The 26,444-nt window shown below is 41.2% G+C and overlaps 1 protein-coding gene across 4 annotated transcripts in view; it reads left to right on the forward strand.

The window, feature by feature from the left end:
• Window positions 1-26,444, forward strand: part of MAP3K3 (mitogen-activated protein kinase kinase kinase 3) — a 69,001-nt gene that overhangs the window by 20,337 nt on the left and 22,220 nt on the right. For all 4 annotated transcript variants that reach the window (XM_012747293.3, XM_012747294.3, XM_012747298.3 and 1 more), the window contains 4 exons: window positions 688-728; window positions 5,716-5,815; window positions 10,477-10,590; window positions 21,954-22,074. In XM_012747293.3, the coding sequence (XP_012602747.2) occupies window positions 688-728; window positions 5,716-5,815; window positions 10,477-10,590; window positions 21,954-22,074 (376 nt within the window). The remainder of the gene's footprint in view (window positions 1-687; window positions 729-5,715; window positions 5,816-10,476; window positions 10,591-21,953; window positions 22,075-26,444) is intronic.

Raw genomic sequence — 26,444 nt, forward strand, 5'->3', positions numbered from 1 at the left:
TTTTTTGAGTCAGAAGTCTCACTGTTGCCTGGGCTAGAGTGCCGTGGCATCAGCCTAGCTCACAGCATCCTCAAACTCCTGGGCTCAAGGGATCCTCCTGCCTCAGCCTCCCGAGTAGCTGGGACTACGGGCATGCGCCACCATGACCAACTAATTTTTTGTATATACTTTTATTTGGCTAATTAATTTCTTTCTATTTTCAGTAGAGACGGGGTCTCGCTCTTGCTCAAGCTGGTTTCAAACTCCTGACCTTGAGCAATCTTCCCGCCTTGGCCTCCCAAAGTGCTAGGATTACAGGCGTGAGCCACCGTGCCCAGCCTCCTTTTTCTCTTAAGTCATATTAGCCAAGAAGGAAAGGTATTCTGGTCAGGAGGTGATGTAGTAGGAGAAACTCCAGAGCCAGCTATAGAAATAGAATATATGAAACTAGAAACAGCATGTCAAAGCATAGCAGCTAAACTGCTATGGGTAGTCACCTAGGGATATTGTCCCAAGAGCTCTGTTGCCCGTGAGGTTGGACCTCGAAGTTGTATCTCATTGGAATGCCTGTCTGGGTAGAGAACCTGGACCAGGAACTATCAGGGATGTTTGCCTGGTGTTGCTAAAGGACTACCCAAGGCTTACCTGGGAATGGCAGCAGTAACATGCCAGAGAATCCTCTAACCTGTCTATCATTCCTTTTGGCAGAGTGACGTCAGAATCAAGTTTGAGCACAGCGGGGAGAGGCGGTAAGTCTGCCTTCTGATCAGTAGTTGTGTTGATGTGTGCCTAAGTTCTCAAAAAGCACTGAGGTCATGGAAGCCATTCCCTTGTCATGATCCTTGTGGGGCCACTGGCTGGGTAATGGAGTAGGATGGGCATAAAGGGGAAAGTTTTGCCTTTGTCTTGGCCTACCAATTGAACCTTGTCTCTGGTCTTAGAGTTGGAAGCTATTTCAACTGCTTGTTTTACTATGCTGCTCTGTTTCACTACTGTGAGGTCTGCCATTTTGCTAGGAAGTGAAGATTCCAGCTCTACCTGGAGTCATAGTTTGTAGACACACTGACACTGTGCCACCTGTAGGCATTAGAGGGAGGGCAGGATTCCCCTGTGACGTGGGCCATTCCTATCCCCAGTAAAGTAGCCCTGGCTTTGTTGACATCAGGGGCCAAGTTGGTGAATTGGAAGTTTCTTCATGATATCTGTAGGTCATGAGAAACTGTACCAAGTCCATCAGTTGTGAAAGATTTTTGATCTTTTAAGGACATAGAGAGCTTTTCAGTCTATATTCTGAATCTTATTAGGGAAGTGAAAATAATGTTACAAAACTCTTCTATCCTTCTCTCCATTTTAGTTTTTTTTATTATTATTGTTATTTTCTGTGGTAAGCCAAGGTAGAAGTTCTCAGTAGAGAAATATGTGACGCTACTTACTTTCTCAAGTTATTTAAAGAAAAACATTTAAAAAGCATACAGAACTCTGGTCATGGGATATTTGGGACCTTGTGTATGTGTGTATGTGCATCACACGTACACATAATGTGCCTTTTAATATTTATTTCACACTCTTTGCCTTTCTCTATATTGATATAGCCCTCCTTTTTTCCTTTGCTTTGAGCATTTGGAGAGGTTAAGAGCATACCCATGAGGATAAGGTCTTCCTACTTTTAAGAGTCTCACCACAGGACCTTAGTACTTCTAAACTCTTAGTTCTGGTAGTTCTCTGTAGTTAGCACCTTTCAGCCCACTTTGAAGCTAGCTCCAGAGAAGATCTGTGACTACTGTTCTCCTTAAAAAGATACATTCACAAGCCTACAAGGTTGTCAGAGGCTGCCTAGTGGAAAAACATTGTGGAAAGTGTGGTCTGCAACGTCTGAGTCCTGCTGCTTCCATGTGGGTTCTAGGACTGTTCCAGGTCTGGAGGGAGGAAGATCTTCTGAGCTCTGTCTCCAGCTGCTTGTGTCCTGCCAGTAGCAGAGAAGTTAAATTGTCACTTCATTGTTGCTGCTTTTCACACTTTCTGACCTGGTTGGGTTTTGGGATGGTGGCCAACCACAGAGCAGCAGAGAGTTTTCAGAAGTAGATATGAAATCAAAAGCTCAGTTGTGTTGGAATCTAATTATGCAGTTACACTCTCCTGAATTCCCTGTTCCCAAAGTGGTATGCAGTTACAGTGAGTGGACTTACACTGAGAAAGAGTATGTGTTTGGTTTTAGAGGAGCTGCCAAATTGAAACCACAAATATGTAAGGTGGTCAGGCAGGAACGGCCTTCTGAAGCCCTGAGTAGCAGAATGTTGGTATCAAGGTTTTGAAAACTGTGTATTCTCTTTTCATGGAGCTGTTTTCAGGAGCCATGGCATTTTACTGTTTGTGTACTATATGTGGAATTGAGGACTTTATAAAGTTGATATAGGGAAGCCAACAGAGTTGGTACTCTGTGTCAGACAGCTCTAGAGTTTCTTATATTTCATGTCTTAGGATTTTGTAGAGAATATTATTGTGGTCTTTCTTTACTTTTTACAGGAAATATGGGCAGTGTCTATCTAAACATAGGCCCTTACAGAATTATAATTTACAGAAAAGAGGAAAGAAGTAGTGACTTTGCCCATTCATCCATGACAGGTATCCCTTCCAGTGGACTGACATTCCTCTTTGCTTTGAAAGGGTGAGGACCCAGACCCCTGACCCTCCTCCTTCTTAGCCCCAGGAGTGCAGAGAAGGAGGATTATAGATTAGAATCTCCTTTCATTTGAAAACCTTAATAGCAGGACACTGATGGGAGTGGTTGTCATGGGTGTTAGACCTTTCTTTGAAGCATTTGCCTAAAAAATGCCTGTTATTCAATGTGATGGCAACAGCTTAGATCTTACCTAACCTGGAATTCCTGGTCTCTGATGTTGACCAGACAGACTTTTAGGCTGTTTTGTGGCCTGGCTCATTGCTAGGCCAAATGCAGGAGAATTTATCTCTAAGCATGATCCCTTTTTAGTTGTGTGCTAGGACATCTGAGTGGACTTCTGGTGTTTTATCCAGAAAGGCTGATCTCTTTTGAACTGTTGCTGAGGCCCTGAAAAGGGGGATATGATTTACTAGTAGGAATTAATGGAAAGCCATTCTCTCAAAAGGCTCCAGAGGCTGGCCATGGTGGTCCATGCCTGTAGTCCTGGCTACTTGGGAGCCAGAGGCAGGAAGATCACTTGAGCCCAGGAGTTCAAGGCTACAGCGAGCTGTGATTGCATCACTGTACTCCAGCCTGTGTGACAGAGTGAGACCCTGTCTCTACAAAAAAAAGGAGAGAAAGACTCAAAAAAACATCCCCATCTGGGTATCTAGATAATGCATCTAGATAGTGCTTAACAATATCACTACTTGGGACAGTTGATTTGGGAGAAACAAGAGTAACAGTATGAATGGATTTTCTACGATAGACAAACTAATGTAGTTGGCAATATAGTTTCTGAAAATGGAAGGTAGTGATGAATAAAAGAAAAATCATAGAGAAATTATCTTCCTGAGATGTTAGGCTTTGCATAAAGGATAGATTATGGTTTATAGTAAGCAATATTCTACTAACATTGTCCAATAGAACTTTCTACTATAATGGAAATGTTCTGTGTCTGCTGTCCAATACAGTAGCCACTAGCCATATGTGGCTAGTGAGCACTTGAAATGTGGTTAGTGAGACTTGAGGAACCAATTTTTAATTTAATTAATTTAAATAGCCACATGTTGCTAGTGGCTGCCATATTGGATAGTGAAGTTCTAGATGATGAAGGCTTTTGTGTTGCTCACTGATTCAAGCCAAACTGACACAGAAGAACACTAAAGAAATTCTCTGGTCAAATTTTATTAAAACCCAATGGCTTAGATCCCCCGTTCTTGTGGCTTTTTGCTTTTTCCTCTGGTTATCACCACTTCCCACTCTGGGGAAACAGGGAAGATGTGAAAGAACCACACACTTCTTCCTCTCAGCATGGAGGAGGACAAGAAATATACAGGCCCATGGGTGAGTCCTACTAATCTGATTTCATCTTGCCTAGGTATACTAAGAGATGAAAGTTATTTTAATATGCATTTTCCTAATCACATTGAACATCTTATGTTTATTAGCCATTCATAACTCTTCTGTGACTTTTCTCATCTTTTGTCTGTTTTTCTGTTAGGTTGTTTGTCTTTTGCTTTTTGATGTTTTGTAAGTATTTTCTCCAAGTTTAATTTTGTTTTTTAACTTTGTTTATGATTCATTTTGTTATCAGAAGTTTAAATTTTTGTTGTCAAGTCTGTCTTCTTCCAAAAGGAAGAAGACTTCTTCCTGTCTGTCTTCTGTATTTTACGTTATGCTTAGGAAGACCTTCCTAGTCCCAAGATTTTTTTAATCCAATATTTTCTTATATAAATGTATGTGTGTATATGTGTGAGTTTCTTTTTGATGTTGTTTTGTTTCATTTGTCTCTTTGCTTATTTTTGTTTTGATCATTTAATTTCTAGAGTATTATGTTGAACCCATTTGAAATTGCTGCATTTGTACATCAAAAATGGTTGACCATCAACAGTTCCACATAGTGCAACCTAATACAGTCACTAAAACTTTTTATTATGAAAATTTTAAGCACACACTAAAGTAGACAGAGGATTATACGGAACCCCAGCTTCAGTATTATCAACATTTTGTCAATCTTGTTTTGTCTAGCCCCACTTTTTAATTTGCTGGGGTATGTAATAAATCATATTTTAATGCCTCTTTGGATAAGTTCTTACTCTACCTTATATTTATAAAAATTGTTCTTTGGGCAGGGCGCGGTGGCTCATGCCTGTGATCCTAGCACTCTGGGAGGCCAAGGCAGGCATATCGCTCAAGGTCAGCAGTTTGAAACCAGTCTGAGCAAGAGTGAGTCCCTGTCTCTACTAAAAATAGAAAGAAATTAATTGGCCAACTAAAAATATATATAGAAAAAATTAGCTGGGCATGGTGGCACATGTCTGTAGTCCCAGCTACTCGGGAGGCTGAGGCAGTAGAATCGCTTGAGCCCAGGAGTTTGAGGTTGCTGTGAGCTAGGCTGATGCCATGGCACTCTAGCCCGGGCAACAAAGTGAGACTGTCTCAAAAAAAAAAATAAATAAATAAAATAAATTGTTCTTTGAATCAACCTAATGAGTTTTTCCAGAAGAGCTTCAATATCAATACTACTTAAATATGTCACTGGTTAAGGAAACTGATCAAGTGTATCACCAACTTAAGGGGAATTCCTGTGACTCTGTAGTAGGAAATCTTAATTCTGGAGATTATCAGTATTGAGATTCCTGTGGTATTTCAAAAATGAACAATGGAAAAGACCTTTCAAGTCCTGTAGTTGAGTATCTTGAGAGTTGAAACAGTGTTTTCAGGACCGCTGTTCTAGTCTTTAGGTTTTCTACGTTGTTTCTTAACAAAAGTACTTGGAACATAGTTTTCAAATCCAGTGGCCTGCTATGATACTGTCATTGGCAGAAAGGTCTAAGCTGAAGTGGTGGAACAAATGGTTGGGATTGAGCAATGGTTGTGGGTACTGTTGTCAAACCTGAGAGATGCTCAGAAGAAGAGTGAAAAGGTAAAGATAAGAGAAAAAAGAAAGGCAAACTGAATGAAAGAAAAAGAGAATCCTATGTTGAAAATAAAGGGAGAAAATACTCAGGCCATTACTTTCTAAACCTTACATTTTAAATATACAATAAACCAACATTTCTGTTCTTTTTCAGAATTATAGCATTCAGCCGGCCTGTGAGGTATGAAGATGTAGAGCACAAGGTGACAACAGTATTTGGGCAACCTCTTGATCTACATTACATGAACAATGAGGTGAGAAGGTAGATGGATAGGGCAGGGACAAGAGGGACAGAAGCCTACCTTTTTTTTTTTCTCTTTGTTTAACGGAGTCTTTGTTAGTTTGTTCCTTTGATATCATCTGCAGGTTTTCATTTTCTAGAGCCCTTTTTCTTAACTCCAAAAATTTTGGGATTCCTGTTATTTGTTACATGGGAGATTACAGAGTCATTTCCATTCCCCCTACTTATTCAGTGGAGGTAGCTCTAATGTTCCAAGGTGGAATCACATGTGATACCAGGGCTTATATTATTTCCTTTACATTGTGTAGGGATATCTTTTTTTTTCCCCCAGCACAGCCTTAACAAGAAGCAGAGGGTTTAACAGGGGACAGGGAGGTCCTCTATTGCAATCATAAATGCTGGATTCTTCTCTCAGAGTTTAACTTATGATTGGAGCTTATTTATTTCAAAAGTTAGCGCCTACTCCAATAATTTCTTTACCTACTCCCTCCCCACTCCACCCCAACAGTCCTTATTTATTCCTACTTTGAACATCACCCCGGAAGGAATTCTTTTGAATATCAGTTACTCAGCTGATTTCCCATCTCCAAGAAATTACTAAAGGCTATAATTGGCTTAGGCTGGTGCTTTGCATTAGTCTGAAAGGCAATCTATTTATGCATAGTAAAGAGCATGTACCTTGAGGGAATTGAAAACATCATGGCTCTTTCAGAGTCAGATTGTTACTGTGTAGTTTTTTATTTTATTTGATGAAGAGTTAAAATTTTCCTTCATAGTTTAGGATTGAAATCTGTAGGTGCTGAGATTTTTTTGTATAAACACTCCCTTCCTACAAAATATACAACTGCAACTGGATATACTGCCAAATAGCTTACCAAAATAAGACTATCCAATCTTTGTTTTTTGGGGGTAAATTTTAGAAATATGCAAAATTGGAAAATAAAGCATTAACTTTATAGTCAATAAATAATACAGATGCAAATATTTTGAATTATTTAAACTAGCAATAAATAAACTAGCACATTTTAGATATAGAATATGAGAACCCCCAAAAGACAAATGTCAAGTCTTATAGAACTTAAAAAAAAAAATTGTACATAGTGCAGCTGGAGCTTCAGTGACTACATGTGAAAGTGAGGCTAAAGTCTGCTAGGTAATCAGCATTAAAGATGTTCTTTAGTTAAGACTTTTCTGGAAGATTTAGTACTCTTTCTCAGTTAATATTTCCATTAAGAAGTCCAGATGTCCCTAAATCTATTTTTAAACTCTTTTGCCAATAAAGTGGCTGCCCAGAATGTTGGACATTACCTTATTTAAATCTTTAGGCAGATATTAATTCTAAAGCCAGATGTAAATAGTTGTTAATTATTTTAGATCATATGTGTCTTTCCATACACTACTAATGTTAATGATCAGAAGTTGACTAGTTTACATTTTACTAATTTAAAATCCTTCAATTTCTTTCTTTTTTTGTCCTTCAAACCCTGCACTGTCAAGATCTGAGAATCCTAAATGAAAAATCTATTGAGGCTTTATTTGATTTATATTTTTGTAATATTAATAATAGTTTTATTGAGATACAATTCACCTACTATAAAATTAACCCTTTTAAAGTATACAGTTCAGTAGTTTTTAGTGTATGCGTAGAGTTGTGCAATCAGTACTACAGTAGAATCCCAGAATATTTTCAACCTCCCAAAGAGAAACCCTGTACCCATTAGGTCTCCCCTCTCCCCAGTTCCTGGCAACCACTTATCTACTTTCTGTTTCTTTGGATTTGCCTGTTCTAAACATTTCATGTAAGTGGAATAATACCATATGTGGCCATTTGTGTCTGGATTTTTTTCCCTAAATATATGTTTTCAAGGATCATTTATGTTGTAGCTTGGACATTTGGCTTGTTTTCACTTTTTGGCAATTATGAATAATGCTGCTATAAACATTTGTGTACAGGTTTTTATATGAACATATGTTTTCAGTTCTCTAAGGTATATACCTAGGAGTGGACTTGCTGGGTCATGTGATAACTCGGTTTAACTTTTTGAGGAACTGCCCAACTTTTCTATAATGGTTGCACCATTTTACAGTTCTACTAGCCATATGTGAGTGTTGCAGTTTTTCCACCATTCTTGTCAATATTTATTATTTTCTTTTTTATAGCCATCCTAATAGGTGTAAAGTGGTATGTCACTATGGTTTTGGCCAGGCGCTGTGGCTCATGCTTGTAATCCTAGCACCCTGGGAGGCCGAGGCGGGTGGATCGCTCAAGGTCAGGAGTGCGAAACCAGCCTGAGCAAGAGCAAGACCCCGTCTCTACTAAAGAAAGAAATTAATTGGCCAACTAAAAATATAGAAAAAAAACTAGCCAGGCTTGGTGGTGCATGCCTGTAGTCCCAACTACTCGGGAGGCTGAGGCAGAAGGATCCATTGAGCCCCAGAGTTTGAGGTTGCTGTGAGCTAGGCTGATGCCACGGCACGCTAGCCCAGGCAATAGAGTGAGACTCTGTCTCAAAAAAAAAGTGGTATGTCACTATGGTTTTGATTTGCATTTCCCTAATGACTAGTTATGTTGAGCATCTTTTCTTGTGCTTTTTGGGCATTTTTATATCTTCTTTGGACCAATGTCTATGCAAATCTTTTGTTTATTTAAATAATTAGTTTATTTTTTTATTATTGAATTGTAAGAGTTCTTTATATTTTCTGTGTACTAGACTCTTATCTTACATTTGCAAAATTGTAGCTTGGTTGTTTGAAAGTCAACACCTACTCCAACAATTTCTTTACATCCCCTCCCAACTGTTCTTATTTATTCCTACTTTGAATGTCACCAAGAAAGGAATTCTTTTGTATTATGATATGATTTGCAGAACATTCTCCCATTTCATGAGAAGTTTTGAAATTTTATTTTAAATACATACTGTTCTTTTGTTTTTTTTAAAGGGTGGATAGTTGTGATGAGGGATGCTCAGTTGCTTTGTTTGTTTTCGTTGATACAGAGTCTCATTCGTGCCTGGGATAGAGTGCAGTGGTGCCATTATAACTCACTGAAACCTCTGACTCCTGGGCTCTAAGTGATCCTTCTGCCTCAGCCTCCCAGGTAGCTGGGACTATGGGTGTGCATTGCAACGCCCAGCTGGATTTTTTTTTCTTGCCTTTTTGGTAGAGATGGGGTCTCACTCTTGCTCAGGCTAGTCTCGAACTCCTGAGCTGAAGCAATCCTGCCTTGGCCTCCTAGAGTGCTGGGACTACAGGCATGAGCCACCCCACCTGGCCTGTACTGTTCTATTTGTTTTTGCGTACTTTTGCAGTTAGAGTTCTCATCTCCTCGTATTATAAATTGAGACCTGAATAAATTAATTGGGCTTTTGCTTGATTTCGTGTTTGCTACAGATGTATAAAATCTGACATTTGCTAGGTCTGAGGCAAAGCATACTTTTGCATCTTTTAATACCGAGTTCTTAAAACATCCTCTGCTTAGACTTACCTTATACCCTCAAGGACTTTCTCTTTAATACCTCAATAGAATGAAAATGGAGGAGGTAGTTTTCAGGTTCTAGTCACTGACTTTGCCCTTAAATAGAAAGATATTAAATTCTATTATCTGATCCAAATTTGTGGGGTTTTTTGAGTAACAGTTTTCATTCTCTGCCCATTCCCCTGCTCCTCCCATGCCTTTTCTGCTTGTTCTGTTAATGTCAGAATGCTTAATTTGGGAAGAAATATGGGGGATGTTACTATTTGGGATTTGATGCTTTTGAGTAAAGGATATTTTTAAAGAGGAAAAAGCTCTTCTCAAAAAATATCTCAAAACAAAGTACTGTGAGATATGCTGTAGCACAGATGAACTCAGAAACATTAAGCTAAGTGAAAGAAGCTAGATGCAAAAGACTATGAATCTTTATGAATTGAATTGAATATGTATGAATTATATGATTCTGTTTATATGAAATATCCAGAAAAGGCAAATCTGTAGAAACAGAAGTAGATTAGTGGTTGCCTGGGGCTAGAGGTGGAAAGGGGGAGTTGACTATAAATGGGCACAGGAGATCCTTTTGAAGTGATGGAAATGTTTTAAAATTGGATTGTGGTGATGGTTGCACAACTGTATAGAGTTCCTAAAAATTATTGAATTGTACACTTAGAGAAAAAATTCTCTCTGTGGTTTCAACTAAATTTTTTAGGACCCCATAGTATCCAATAAGATTGTTTTCCTCCAAACTTAGTTTTTTTTTTTTTTTTTTTTTTTTTTTTTTTTTTGAGACAGAGTCTCACTTTGTTGCACAGGCTAGAGTGAGTGCCGTGGCGTCAGCCTAGCTCACAGCAACCTCAAACTCCTGGGCTCGAGTGATCCTTCTGCCTCAGCCTCCCGGGTAGCTGGGACTACAGGCATGCGCCACCATGCCCGGCTAATTTTATATATATATATATATATTAGTTGGCCAATTAATTTCTTTCTATTTATAGTAGAGACGGGGTCTTGCTCTTGCTCAGGCTGGTTTCGAACTCCTGACCTCGAGCAATCCGCCCGCCTCGGCCTCCCAGAGTGCTAGGATTACAGGCTTGAGCCACCGCGCCCGGCCCAAACTTAGTTTTATTTTGTTTATTTTTGCAAACTGAAGCATTGAGATAGACTTCTATTTTATATGATTTCTTTTTCTGTGTCTTGTGTCACAGCTCTCCATCTTGCTGAAAAACCAAGATGATCTTGATAAAGCAATTGACATTTTGGATAGAAGCTCAAGCATGAAAAGCCTTAGGATATTGCTGCTGTCCCAGGATGGAAACCATGTAAGTTGCCCCTGTCATGACCTGGCAACTGAAGACAGCTTGCTTTCCTTCAAGAACTTGCCTTGCCTCCTTGACAGAATTTTATATTCCTCAGCCAGTGCCAAAGTGAGAGCATAAGCGCAACCTGGCCCACTGTGTCAGTGGCTAGCAAGCCTTCTGCATTTGATTTCACTGACAAGCCAGATTGTCAGTGTTAATGTTGCAGTTAAAGGTTATTTGGCTTGCAGTGTGGAAGGAAGGAAAACACTTTATGATAAAGGGGAAAATTCTTTTTCTGTATATTTGTATACTTTCAATTAGATTTTGACCCCAATAAGAGAGATTTGATTAATGTGTGTGGGGGTACTGATTAGCAAAAGCTGTCAAGGATTTAAGATGACATGCTTTGTAAACCCAACTCCCAAAACTCCTCAGCAGTCTTGCCTTTCCCTGGGGATGCAAATAGGACACAAACTTTTCCTTTTGTTCAATGAGAGAAAAAGGCCATGGGCTGAAGAGCCTCTCGTAACCTACCAGCTGCTGCTTTACCAAATGGCAGGCAATATACAGGGCCATCAAAAGTAGGGAATTAAAAAAGTTAAAAAGGCCAGGTGTGGTGGCTCACACCTGTAGTCCCAGCACTTTGGGAGGCTGAGAGGAGAAGATTGCTTGAGGCCAGGAGTTTAAGACCAACCTGGGCAACAGTAACACAGCAAAAACCCAATCTCTAAACAAATAGAAGTGGGGAAATTATCTCTTGTGCATTTTCCTTTCCTGTAGAGTCCCTGGGGAGTCTACATTTCACAAGAATGCTTGCAATTTGGATCTGTCTTCCAATTACTGATTCCTCTACCAGTTTTCTTCAGATGCATGTTTCTGAAGGTTTCTTGGCTCTCTTTCCTTTCCTTATCACTTGTGGTCAGCTGGCATGGCTGCTTGAGAACTGGGGATGCACTGCACCCCAGAGTCCAGGTGGAATGTTGTTCATGTTGACCATTTATTTTTTAAAGAGACATATGGGGTTTGGACTGTCGTATTGATTAGGGTGAGGCATAGGGGAATGCAGCTAGGAAACCACAGAATAAAGAAGACATTTTTCTGGCCAGGTGTGGTGGCTCACACCTGTAATCCTAGCACTCTGGGAGGCCGAGGTGGGAGGATCACTCAAGGTCAGGAGTTCGAAACCAGCCTGAGCAAGAGCAAGACCCCGTCTCTACTAAAAATAGAAAGAAATTAATTGGCCAACTAAAAATATATAGAGAAAAAATTAGCTGGGCACGGTGGCGCATGCCTATAGTCCCAGCTACTCGGGAGGCTGAGGCAGGAGGATTGCTTGAACCAAGGAGTTTGAGATTGCTGTGAGCTAGGCTGACCCCACGGCACTCTAGCCGGGGCAAGAATGAGACTCTGTCTCAAAATGAATAAATAAACAAATAAAAACAAAACTTAAAAAAAAAAGAAGACATTTTCTAATACAGTAGTCTTCCCTTATCAGTGGGGGGGATACATTTCAAGAACCCCAGTGGAAGGCTGAAACCATGGATAGTACTGAACCCAGTTGCCATCAGTTGGAACATGTTTCTATCCATGTCTTCCACCACAAATTTAATGCCTTTTCCACCTCAAGCACTTATCATGCATTGTAGCCATAACTCTTGCAGTTTGATGTGTGATAGCAAAACTAGCATAAATTTCTTTTCCCTTCTTTACAATTTCATGGATGGAAGATTTGTTCTTACTGTAGATCTTAGCAACTTCAGCATATGATTTTTTTCCCCTCCTTATGAACTTGAGAACTTCCACCTTATCGTTTAAAAGAAGCACTCTATCGCTTTTCTTTGGCATATCTGAAGTGCCAGCATCACTACTCTTGCGTTTTGGGACCATTTTTAAGTAAAATAAGAGTTACTAGGCCGGGCGCTGTGGCTCACGCCTGTAATCCTAGCTCTTGGGAGGCCGAGGCGGGCGGATTGCTCAAGGTCAGGAGTTCGAAACCAGCCTGAGCAAGAGCGAGACCCCGTCTCTACTATAAATAGAAAGAAATTAATTGGCCAACTGATATATATATAAAAAAATTAGCCGGGCATGGTGGCGCATGCCTGTAGTCCCAGCTACCCGGGAGGCTGAGGCAGAAGGATCACTCGAGCCCAGGAGTTTGAGGTTGCTGTGAGCTAGGCTGACGCCACGGCACTCACTCTAGCCTGGACAACAAAGCGAGACTCTGTCTCAAAAAAAAAAAAAAAAAAAGAGTTACTTGAACACAAGGACTGCAATACCATGACGGTCAATCTGATAACCTAGATGGTGACTATAAATTAGTGACTAATAATGGTTGATAGTGTAGACAGGGTGGATCTGCTGGACAAAGGGAGGATTCCCTGGCAGGACAACATAGGATGGTGCGAAATTTCATCATGGTACTCAGAATAGTGCAAGATTTAAAACTTAGGATTGATTATTTCTGGAATATTTAATTTAATCTTTTTGGGCCATGCTTGACTGTGGGTAACTGAAACCTCAGAAAGCGAAACCAGGGATAAAGGACTACAGTATTCCAGAAGTGTCCCTGTGCATGAGAATTGGTCTTCTCTATCCTGAATGTATCTTTTTTCTGGATATATTTCAGGAAATATTCTGAAGTAAAATGTATCTTTATTTCATTTCTCTGCTTAAGTTATCACCTGCTTCTTAGAGTCCTTCCCTATTGCCTGTCGTGTAAGACATAAATTTAACCTCGCATCCAGGGTTCACCGCTGACTATCCCTGCTTTCAGTTCCCCAATCTCATCTTTCTACCTTTTTCATCTTACTCCCCCATATACAGCCTGAAGTTCTTCCTTCTTCCTCTGCTGATCCATGGCTATCACACTTTTTTAGGACACAGTTTGATTTAACTGCTACAATTTGATCAGCATTTTTGACTGAGGCCATTTTGATTATTCCTTATTCTTTTTGTCATTGGATTTAGCTTATACACTAGTTTATAGAATGTTTAGTAATATAGTTGTTGCATATTTCTAAGTTTTATCCCAAAAGATTATAAGCTCCCTAAGAACAGCAGCTATGTCATTGTTTTGAAACCCCTTCCCCACCCATTCACTTAAAAAAAACATAGTGAATATTTCTTGAACTTTTAGCAAGAGTCAAACAGAGATCATGTTTAGGAAACTGCTTCCTTACAGAAGCAGCTGGAATTGGGGTTTGGTTAAATATGATTGCTGGCCTGGAAGCTAGCACCCTTGACCATAATTGTGATCCCTACATCTCCTGATGAGAAGTTACAGACAAACGCTTCTTTATGTCAGTGTTCCAATCCATTTAAGGGTTGCACATGGCTGCAGATACTACCACAACATCCAGAGCTTTTGAAAGATGACCATCTGAGCTCTGATACGCATGACATTGCATAAGATAAATGCCACATTGATACTTCTGTTTCTAAGGATTTATATTTTTAGAATTATAAAATCAATATAAGTTTTTTGTTTGTTTGTTTGTTTTTTTGAGACAGAGTCTCACTTTGTTGTCCAGGCTAGAGTGAGTGCCGTGGCGTCAACCTAGCTCACAGCAACCTCAAACTCCTGGGCTCAAGCAATCCTGCTGCCTCAGCCTCCCGAGTAGCTGGGACTACAGGCATGTGCCACTATGCCCGGCTAATTTTTTATATATATATATCAGTTGGCCAATTAATTTCTTTCTGTTTATAGTAGAGACGGGGTCTCGCTCTTGCTCAGGCTGGTTTTGAACTCCTGACCTTGAGCAATCCGCCCGCCTCGGCCTCCCAAGAGCTAGGATTACAGGCGTGAGCCACAGCGCCCGGCCTTCAATATAAGTTTTTTAAAGTTTATTTTTAAAAGGGCTATTTTACATAATCCTGTAACCATAATGCATTTGTTGATTTATTTTTGCATAATTCTCTCCAGTTTTTGGCCATATGTATACATACTGTATGTAAATGTTGTCATGGTATTTATGTAATTTTGTAATTTATTTTTTCATTTAACATTGTTAGGGCTGGGCATGGTGGCTCACACCTGTAATCCTAGCATTCTGGGAGGCTGAGGTGAGAGGATTCCTTAAGCTCAGGAGTTTGAGACCAGCCTGAGCAAGAGTGAGACCCCATCTCTACTAAAAACAGAAAAATTAGCCAGGCGGACTGGTGCTCACCTGTAGTCCCAGCTACCTGGAAGGCCAAGGCAGGAGTATCACTTGAGCCAAGGAGTTTGAGGTTGCAGTGAGCCACAATGATGCCAGTGCAGTCTACCCTGGGGCAACAGAGTGAGACTCTGTCTCAAAAAAAATTGTTATAGTTTATAAGGATATATATAATTCCCTTGAGTGGATGTATCATAATTAAATAACCATTTTTGCTACTGGTGGGACATTTAAGCTGCTCCTATTTTTTGCATTTGTAAAGATTTACATTTAAGACTAAGACTGAGGTTTTTTTTTCTTTTTTTTTAATATTATTATATTTTCTTTTCTATTTTTTTTTTCAGTGTAAGAAAATCAAAGTTGTCAAAAGTTACTAAGACTGAGTTTTAATGGTGGTGATGAACTCTGTCCTTGGGAACTTCCTCAGCTAGACTCTAGGCAGCTTAATACACAGAAGAACCATGATCCAAAATTGCTCTGTGCTCAGGAATCCTCACCTCTAGAATAGTGCTTCTCTAACTATCTGTGATGAAATATCAGGTTGTTCTTTTAATTTCCAATCTGTCATGGACCAGAGTGAGAGATAGTCTCACTCTTGCTTTGGCTGGTCTCTGAACTCCTGACCTCAAGTGATCCTCTCACCTCAGCCTCCCAAAGTACTAGGATTACAGGTGTGAGCAACCATGCCCAACCCAGTTCCTTTTTAAAATATAAAAACTGAAAAGTGAAATGGAAAAATAAACTAGAGACTTATAAAATGTAAGCCTGCAGTTTTTGTTATTAGATTTGATAGACAAAGTCACTCTGCCAAATTGCTGTAAAGTTTTTTTTTTGTTTTTTTTTTTTTTTTTTTTTTTTTTGAGACAGAGTCTCACTTTGTTGTCCAGGCTAGAGTGAGTGCCGTGGCGTCAGCCTAGCTCACAGCAACCTCAAACTCCTGGGCTTGAGTGATCCTTCTGCCTCAGCCTCCCGAGTAGCTGGGACTACAGGCATGCGCCACTATGCCCGGCTAATTTTTATATATATATATCAGTTGGCCAATTAATTTCTTTCTATTTATAGTGGAGACAGGGTCTCGCTCTTGCTCAGGCTGGTTTTGAACTCCTGACCTTGAGCAATCCGCCCGCCTCGGCTTCCCAAGAGCTAGGATTACAGGCGTGAGCCACAGCGCCCGGCCCTGCTGTAAAGTTTTTTAGAAGTTACTTTCCATTTCTGTGCTTGGCTAGTTGAAGACCAGTATACTACAGCATGGACTGGTATCAGCCCAAAGGATATCATACCAGGATATCATATCACCTGGTCTTCATCTCTCCTGCTGTCAGCCACTTTGTTTCTACACTTTGTGTTTCCTCCGTTTTTAGCAATTACTTTGTCTACCTTTTGTTACCACCTCTTCCTTTATTTCCCTGCTTATTCCTGTTTTGAATCATGTTATCTCCTTCTTCTCTTTGGATTCTTCTCCTTCTATGACAGTTTTTAAACTTTCTTCTGTCTTCATTCCTTACCAAGGAATGTAGAATATAGGTATGTGGTCTTCCACCACACTTTGGCCATGGCCATGTCTTAGGCCTCAAATTGCTTTTACCTGAGAACTCCTGGATTTTGGTAATCACAGAACTGCCTCATTGTCTGAAAAGCCTCTCTCTAGCCTTGGTTTTTTTTTTTTTTTTTTTTTTGAGACAGAGTCTCGCTTTGTTGCCCAGGCTAGAGTGAGTGCCGTGGCGTCAGCCTAGCTCACAGCAACCTCAAACTCCTGGGCTCAAGCAATCCTCCTGCCTCAGCCTCCCAAGTGGCTGGGACTACAGGCATGCGCCACCATGCCCGGCTAATTTTTTCTATATATATTAGTTGGCCAATTAATTTCTTTCTATTTATAGTAGAGACGGGGTCTCGCTCTTGCTCAGGCTGGTTTCGAACTCCTGACCTCGAGCAATCCGCCCGCCTCGGCCTCCCAGAGAGCTAGGATTACAGGCGTGAGCCACTGCGCCCGGCCTAGCCTTGGTTTTTACTGGCATTTTAAGATACTTCATTGTCTCCTTCAGTAGTATTTGCTGCCCTAGGCCTCTGCCTTGAAGCATCAACTTTTAGCTTGTTTCTGTTAAAGACTGCTCTAAACATGTGTGTATCTAACTCTTAAATTTATCTTTCTGCTCTTGACCTTATGACTTTCTAGTCCCAGATCTTCCGCTATCATAAAGTAATCTCAAGCTTAACATTCTTTTGTTACTTTTATTTGAATACAATAAAAACTAAACACCCAGCCACTTTGTTTGGTTACCTCAGATTCTCTCTGACAAAAGTAAACTTTTAATCTTCTCATCCAAATGTTGCCTATTTCCAAAGTTTCCCATCAATGAGTGTGGCACTATCTTGCCTGCTATTTAAGTTTAAAATATCAAGGATAATCTAAAGGGTAATTCTTTTTGGTCCTAAAATAATGGAACAAGTGCAGGAAAATAAACTGGTTGGGCAGAATAGCTTCTGTCTGGTCCCTAACACCTTACATGAAAAGGTACTTTCATCTGTCATTCAATTCTTATAACTCTGAGAGGCCCAGAGCAGGCATCTGCTATCTCCCATCTCCCTAGGGGAACTGAGAGTGACTTGCTCAGATGAGGCAGTAAATAGTGACAGAGCTGGTCCAAAATCTAGATGTTCTGACTTGCAGTTTAGTATGTATCAGTTACCATCCAGGAAAGGGATCTTAAAATTATATCATCCTTGGAAAACCTCGCCCAGGTTCCTCCACAGTTTAATATCATTAAAAGCAGAACAGAAAGTGTAATGTCCGTGAGGAAAACTTTCGAGATATTGTATCATTCTATTCCCTAAAGCACAAGGGGTTAGAGTTACTTTTATGTAGGACAGTGTAAAAGGCTTAGAACTCTTTAGTCAGGAAACATAACCTAAGCATATATATAATCAAAGTCTTCAAAGCATTTAAGAGTATGGATAATGAGTCTGGATGTAGTGGCTCACACCTGTAATCCCATCACTCTGGGAGGCTGAGGTGGGAGGATGGCTTGAGGCCAGGAGTTCAAGACCAGTCTGAGCAAGAGTGAGACCCTGACTCTACAAAACATAGAAAAATTAGCCAGGAGTGGTGGCACACGCCTGTAGTCCCAGCTAACTCAGGAGGCTGAGGCAGGAGGATTGCTTGAGCCCAGGAGTTTGAGGCTGCAGTGAGCTATGATGATGGCACTGCACCCTAGCTACGGTGACAGAGTGAAACTCAAGACTCTGTCTAAAAAAAAGAGTATGGATAATGAAAATGCAGATTTATTCACCTAATCTTAATTTGGATGAGCTCCTTGAATATTGGAGATTATTGTAGAACAAAAAGGAAATAATTCATATAACAGGTGATAAACATGGCATCTATTATTCTGAAGTTGTATAGCTTCAAAACATTTTTTTTAAAAGGTCTTTAACAAATTCATGGATAGTAAGGCTGTAAATTTAATTAAATCACCTTGGTTGCTTCAATAAGTATCATAACTATCATGGTCTTCTGTGCAAATATCTCTTGGCACCACCATTAAAACAGAAGGCTGGGCCGTGCTCGGTGGCTCACACTTGTAATCCTAGCACTCTGGGAGGCCAAGGCAGGCAGATTGCTCAAGGTCAGGAGTTGGAAACTAGCCTGAGCAAGAGCAAGACCCCGTCTCTACTAAAAATGGAAAGAAATTAATTGGTCAACTAAAAATATATAGAAAAAAAAAATTAGCCGGGCATGGTGGCGCATGCCTGTGGTCCCAGCTACTCAGGAGGCCGAGGCAGGAGGATCCCTTGAGCCCAGGAGTTTGAGGTTGCTGTGAACTAGCCTGACGCCATGGCACTCTAGCCCGGGCAACAAAGTGAGACTCTGTCAAAAAATAAATAAATAAATAAATAATCAGAGGACTGGTGATCCAGTGTGCTATTTCTTGCCTTCCGTTCCCATGCTCCAAGCTACCCCTCTCCCCACTCCCCCCATCCTCCCACCCCGTGCATAGTTGAATCCACTTGTTCTTTTATGTCATATGATCAAATATTTTATTTTATTTGAGACAGAGTCTCCCTTTGTTGCCCAGGCTAGAGTGAGTGCCGTGGCGTCAGCCTCGCTCACAGCAACCTCAATCTCCTGGGCTCAAGCGATCTTCCTGCCTCAGCCTCTCAAGTAGCTGGGACTACAGGCATGCGCCACCACGCCCGGCTAATTTTTTCTATATATATTAGTTGGCCAATTAATTTCTTTCTATTTATAGTAGAGACGGGGTCTCGCTCTTGCTCAGGCTGGTTTTGAACTCCTGACCTCGAGCAATCCGCCTGCCTCAGCCTCCCAGAGTGCTAGGATTACAGGCATGAGCCACCATGCCCAGCCCAAATCTTTTATTGAGATAATTTGTGGACAGACTTTTTCTACTAATCTCCTGTCTTGAAGTCACTGCAAATCTTCATGTACATGGTTCCCTAGTAATTTTTCATATTGTTTTTGTCAGCCACAGCACACCACTACCCAAAGTCCTTCAGTGAGTGTTTCATGGAATAGTCAGATACCACCTTCTATATGTATCTGGATTCCAGACCAGCCCTGTCACTATTTAGTGCTTCACCTGAGCAAGTCACTCTTAAGCTTCCACAGGTGTGGATGGGAGCTAGCAGATACTATTCTGGACCCCTCAGAGTTGTAAGAATCAAATGTGTTTAGACTGTTCTGCTAGCTACACACATCACTCCTTTCACTCTACAACTGTCCCCTTTTATTTTTGAGTACAGTCCCATCTTCCTCCATCCTCTCTTTCCCACTTCTGAGTCTTGTTCAACGTTTCCTGAATCCTTGCAACAACCTCATTTTTATTTACCATGCCATTCCTCTTTGTCCCCTTAAACTGAGGTTTTCAAAACTTGGCGGAATATTATTACAATTGCTTGGGGAGATTTAAAAAATATCAGTGCTTGGGCTCCCATCCCTAGACATTCTGGTGCAGTTGATCTGAGGTGTCAAAGGCTCCATGGGCAGTTCTAATGGGCAGCTAGGGTTGAAAACCATTACCTGCAGTTTATGACTCAGCTCGTATACCTAGCTACTCAAAATGTGGCCCATGTAATAGCAGCGTCAGCATCACCTGGAAGCTTGTTAGATGCAGGTTCTGAGCCCCACCCCAGAGCTACCAAATCAAAATCTGTACTTTCACAAGATCTCAGATGATTTATATTTATGTGAAAGTGTGAGAAGCCCTGCTCTGAGAACTCCATGATTCTCTTCACCTGCTTTCCAACCTGTCGCCACAACTTCAACTTTTTCTTTTACAAAGTATGCTTGTGCTGGTCATTGAACTTGCTTTCTTGTTCCAGTTTTTAAATTTTTTTTTTTTTTTTTTTTTGAGACAGGGTCTCGTCTTGCTCTGTCACCTGGGCTAGAGTACCATGGCATCATCATAGGTCATTGCAACCTCCAGCTTCTGGGATCACTTCTGTGATCCTCCTACCTTGGCCTCCCAGAGTGCTAGGATAACAGGCATGAGCCACACACCCAGCCTTCAGCTTTTATATTTTTTAAAATGAGGATTTAGATTGTATGTTATTTGTTAAATTTCAAATTCATATTGCCAAGACTTACTGAATTCCCACTGTGTGTAAGACCCTGCATTCAAGCAAGTGTCCTTAGGGTGCTCATCATGCAGCTCCTCTCTTTCTGACTGTAGGACTGTGGCCTTCCCTTGCTTTTCACTAGCCTGCCTCCCAAGTGTGTGGCTTTGGCTGTTGTTTCCTTTCTGACCCTCAGCAGAGAGCTGTTGCACATCGGAGGTTTCAGCAAGAACATTGACTTCCCCTTGGTTCTGACTTCCTGTTAGAGCAAGACATTTTGTCAAGACAACCCTGCATGTGATAAAGTTTGGCATGGGGAGACTAGAGGAGGCTGCCTGGCAGCTGAACTCACCCCTAAGAGTAGGAAGCCTCTTTCCTGGAGGACAGGATATAGAGTTTGTTTAGGTTGAACTTTTTGTTTTGTTTTTTTTTTGTTTTTTTTTTTTTGGTAGGAGGTAACAGAGATAGAGAAGCAAGTAAAAACTTTGACCCAACTTGTTTATAAATCCTGAGCTCCCATTCCAACTGTTATTAGTGCTTGCCTTGTTTGTAATCACATCATGACATCACTTGCTCAACTCCAAGTTTCAAGTTTAAGCTTTCTTAGTACAAAAGTGCCCCCTTTTGTTGCTTTGTTTTCTCTGTAGGGCTCACCTGGTGACTCAGCTGGGCTGGTGCAAAGTGGGGTGGATATAGTGAGGCTGCTGACCCTCTTCTTAGGTCCTTAACATCTGACAGAATGGTGCCTGTGATAGCTTGTCCTAATTGAACCTGATCCTGAGACGATTTACATGTAAATTCTGGTGCTTTGAAACAACTGAGGTCTGCTTACCTTAATTTTCAGGGAGTGATTATGGTTGGGGAAAGAAACATAGAGCTACTTTTTATTTTTTTATTTTATCTTTATTTATTTTTTGAGACAAAGTCTCTCTCTGTTGCCTGGGAATCAGTAGCATCATCATAGCTCATTGCTGCATCCCCTAATTCCTGGGCTCAAGGTATCCTTCTGAGTAGATGAGATTATAAGATTACACCGTGCCCAGCTTTGAGCTACTTTTTAAAATATATATAAGCTGGGCATGATGGCAGACACCTGCAGTCCCAGCTACTTGGGAGGATCAGGAGTTCAAATCCAGTCTGGGCAACATATAGAGACTTCATCTCCGCCCACCCCAGAAGAAAGCTAATTAATTAAAATACATATATCATAACCAGAATTTTGTTGGGCAGGGAGGTTGCCATCATTCTCTGTTGGACCCCCTCCCAGCAGGTGATCTTGCTACTGAAATAATTTCCTGATATTTTTCCTGAGTTCTTTGGAGAATTTTATGAGAGGATATTTACAGCTCTCTTTTCTGTTTGACCAGTTATTACAGGAATGCCTGTTATTTCTCCACGTCTGGGTCATCACCTTTTAAATTGGGGCACCAGGTCTCAGTGCTCATGTATCACTGACGCTGTAAAACTACATTGAACAAATAGCGTTTTTCCAAGACAGATTGAGGAGTGAGATTTGGGGGAAAGCTAGGTGGCTAGTGTATTAAATGCATGAAAGTAGCTGAGAGTTTGGGGAGTCCTAGGGGGAAGGGGAAGGGGCATCTATAGTCCTTCCTGATTAAAGATCTGCTGAAGATCTGCCTTTTTCCTCTTCTGTTACAGAACAGTTCCTCTCCCCACTCTGGGGTGTCCAGGCAGGTGCGGATCAAGGCTTCCCAGTCTGCAGGGGATATAAATACCGTCTACCAGCCCCCTGAGCCCAGAAGCAGGCATCTCTCTGTCAGTGAGTATTTCACCCCTTTTTCCCCTATTTTATCTGCCTGTTTTAAAAATCAAATATTTATTAATTAAATAATAATCAAATATTTATTGACTATTACTCTGTGCCAAGTAATCCTCTCTATGCCTTTGTTTTAGTTAGGAGATGTAGAAAAATAACTAGGATGGTAACCTTACCCTCAAAGAGCTTAAAGTATAACGATGTAATGGCCTGATTAAATTCTTTTTAAACATCCCTGAAAAAATGATTTCAAACATCTGCTTGAAGACCTCAGTCTATGCTGTGCTCATTTTTGACCATTCTTTCCCCAGAAGTACTGGAGACTTGTGATCTGGAATTTGAGTGCCCTGGAGCCTGGGAAACTCTACCGGCTTTGCTTTTTTCCCAGAGTCCTTATAGAGATTGAGGGGACAGGAGTAGACAGCGTTGTTCTTTGTAGAGTAATCAGTGAGGATTGACAAGAGGCAGTAATTTGGTCTCCAACCCCCAAGCAAGAGTCTGATTTGTGTATGGAGGCAGGGGCTAAATACTGGGTCATTTGGACCCTTTCTTCACCTTGTAGGGAGCCATATATGGAAATTATTTCCCTTGCTGAAAATGCCAAGGGGTAAGATTTCTTTGAAGTATTTCCTATTTAGAAAATGGGTAACACAGTCTTTCAGCACACCTAGATCATGGCTTCCTTCAGCAAGCCTTATGTGCCAGGCTGTCAGTCTGGGATGAGTGCTACAGTGGAGCATGCAGAAGGGCAAGGGTGATGGGAGCAGAAAGGAGACCATAACCACTTCTGCCCAGAGAGAAGAGGGAAGATCAGAGCTGACACACAAAGGAAGGTTTACTGAGGATCAAGTAGAGACAGATATCCCAGGCACCGTCACAGAAGAACTCGGTGGGTTCTGAGAACCCCAGGTGCTTTGGAGTGTGTGTGGTGGATGCGGGCAGAGCCTGCGAGCCTTTCTATAGAGCCACGAAATGGGAGAGATGATTTCTAAATACTTGGAATGACCTGGGAAATGCATTCTGGGGAGGATCTCTTTGAGCTGAACCCTGAATATGGAGGTTTTCCATAGGGAATGAGGAGAGAGGGCTTTTATACCGTGCCTGTGGAGAGCTCATTATCCTTCAGGTCCAAATTGGCTAATGTGTTTGGAGGAGGAACAGAGAATGCCGAGAAAGGATGCGTGGGCTGCTTTCTAGGGAATCTCGACTGCACTCAGGCTTTTTTGGTAGGCAGAGGGAAGCCACTGAAAATGTTCACCTCTTGTACCCATCTCTGCTATAATGTTTATATTATCTTACTGCTTTCCCATCAAACTGAATCTTTGTTCACTTATTCAAAAGATGATTACTGAACTATCTACTATGTGCCAGAAATATGGAAAGTAAAAAAAGACACAGGCCCTGTCCCTGTGGGCCTTACGATCCCTAGACAGGCAGACATTTACTTGTCATGATGTGATTAATATATGATTGTAAGCTGTGAGTGAAAGGTGTGTGATGCTTTGAGTGTGTATAACTAAGAGATGGGACCTGATCTTGGGACCAGGAAAGCCTTAGGTTATCACCTGAAGCATGAATGGGAGTTGGGAGTTAGGCAAAGAGGATGCAGGAAAGAGGGTTCCAGGCAGAGGATGCTACAGGTACAGAGGCCTGATGGCAGGACAGAGTGTGGTATGTCTGAGAAATAGAAAGAAGCCCTGATGGCAGGGGTGAGGCTGGGGAGGAGGCAGAGCCTGTGGGCCTTGCTGAGGATTCTGATCCTCACATCTAAGGCAGTGAAAAGCTACTTTTAGGATTTTTAAGTGATGAAGACTAGGTAGTGGTACATACCCAGATTTGTATTTTGAAAAGATTTATCTGGCTGCAGTGTGGAGAACAGATTGGAGGGGGCAAGAATGGTTCTCAGGGAACCAAATTAGGCTAATGCAGTGGTCCAGGTGAAAAAAAAAACAAGGGCTTTGACTATTCTGGGGACAATGGTGGAGAGAGGAAGGTGCTGTTGGATTTAAGACATTTTCCCTGACAGAACGTGGTGTTTCAGTGGTTCTCAAAGCATGGACTGAGGACCCTGGGGAGTCCCTGAGATCCTTTCAGGGAGTCTCTCAGATCAAAATTATTTTCATGACCATGCTAAGACATGAATACTTTCTCTCACAAGTTTTACAGTGGAGTTTTCCAGAGGTCATGTTCCTGAGGTGATGTCATCACTCTGATAGCTAATGGAATGTGCTTGTGTATTATTGTGTTTTAAAAATTTAACCTCCGGCCAGGCGTGATGGCTCACACCTGTAATACTAACACTCTAGGAGGCCAAGGCGGGAAGACTGCTTGAGCTCAGGAGTTTCAGACCAGCCTGAGAAAGAGCGAGACCCCATCTATTATAAATAGAAAGAAATTAGCCAAACAACTAAAAATAGAAAAAATTAGCCAGGCACAGTGGTGTGTGCCTGTAGTCCCAGCTACCCAGGAGGCTGAGGCAGGAGGATCGCTTGAGCCCAGGAGTTTGAGGTTGCTGTGAGCTAGGCTAATGCCATAGTCTACTCAGGGCAACAAAATGAAACTCTGTCTCAAAAAAAAATATTTTCATGCCCCTTCCCCAGTTTCTTCTATGAAAATGTCTTAAAATTTTCTGAGCTTTAATTTCTAATACAGTAAATATTAATTGATATATATCTCACATAAATAAAAGCTTTTAAGTAGCCTCGATTTTAAAGTGTAAAGGGGTTCTAAGAGTAAAAGGCTTAAGAACTACTGTGGTATTGGGTTGAATTTGCAGGTGTTGAGAGAGGGCGGTAAGTTACTGCCTTATGGAGCTGGTTAAATTGCACTGCCTTTTGCTAAGACAGGAGTACTGGAAGAGAGCCTGGTTTCAGGTGCTGGGAATGGGCAGACCTAATGTTTTAAACATGTTGATGTTGAAGTGCCTTTAAGACAGCCAATAGGAGATATCAAATGGGCAGTTGTATATACAGGTCCCTTGCTCGGAGAGAAAAAAGCAGGCCTAGAGAAAAAAATTGGAAAGTGTCAAGCTGAAACTTTGGCCCCAGAGGAGAATACTTCTAAGCAAACACTATAGAATGAGAAGAAAAGAGGGCCTAGAACTGAGCCTTAGAAATTGACATTTCGTGGCCAGTTAGAGGATAATAAGCCTGGCAGTGGTCCCCAACCTTTTTGGCACCAGGGACCATTTTCAGGGAAGATAATTTTTCCACGGACCAAGGGGGTAGGAGGAGTGGTATTGGGATTCAAGCGCATTACATTTGTTGTGCATTTTATTTTTATTATTATTACATTATAATATATAATGAAATAATTATAAGACTCACCATAGGTTGGGCTTCCCTACTGTAAAGAACACAGGAAACAAACCGGGCGTGGTGTCTCACGCCTGTAATCCTAGCAGTCTGGGAGGCTGAGGCAGGTGGATTGCTCGAGGTCAGGAGTTCGAAACCAGCCTGAGCAAGAGTGAGACCCCATCTCTACTATAAATAGAAAGAAACTAATTGGCCAACTAATATATATATAGAAAAAATTAGCCGGGCATGGTGGCACATGCCTGTAGTCCCAGTTACTTGGGAGGCTGAGGCAGCAGGATTGCTTGAGCCCAGGAGTTTGAGGTTGCTGTGAGCTAGGCTGACGCCACGGCACTCACTCTAGCTTGGACGACAAAGTGAGACTCTGTCTCAAAAAAAAAAAAAAAAACACAGGAAACGAGTGACCAGAGGAGTAGGGAAGGAAATTAGGAATGTGGGTAGGATGCCTTACCTGGACCAGCCAGGTTGGAAAGGACAGACCAAGGGTAAGAGACACAAACCTGTCATTTTCATTCACAAATGTCTGAGTGCTTGCTAGGTACTGGTACAGTATAAGGCTTTCCAGAAGTAAAGGGAAATAGGAAGAGTGAGGAGTCAATGTTAAACCATGATGGACTAGGAAAAGCCCTAGCAGTAGAAAATGGGGTCAAAGGAGAAGTCTCTGGTTGGCGAGCCTTAGCAAGTCAACCTTCCATCTACTTCCTCTTCCCTCTCTGTCACCATCAACATTAACATACCAGTGAATATTTAGTGAGAGGCTGCAACATGCAGGTTATTCATCTGCCATTGCCACATTTGCGAAGATGGGGAAGTGCAAGATAGCTCAATCCAAATTTTAGACATCTCTATTTATTTGAAATTCTTCCTTATTTTGAATTGAAAATTAGCCTTTTCTCACTTTACTCACTGATTCTAGCACTGCTCTCCTGAGCAATACAGATAACACAGAGATCTTTCATATGAGAATTTTTCAGATATTTGACACCAGCTATTATGTTCATCCTTTGTTTTTTTCATTATAATATGCATACCCTGAATTCTAATTTTTTTCAAGCTGGT

This window comes from Microcebus murinus, chromosome 18 (assembly GCF_040939455.1).
Source record: "Microcebus murinus isolate Inina chromosome 18, M.murinus_Inina_mat1.0, whole genome shotgun sequence".
Classification (NCBI taxonomy): domain Eukaryota; kingdom Metazoa; phylum Chordata; class Mammalia; order Primates; family Cheirogaleidae; genus Microcebus; species Microcebus murinus.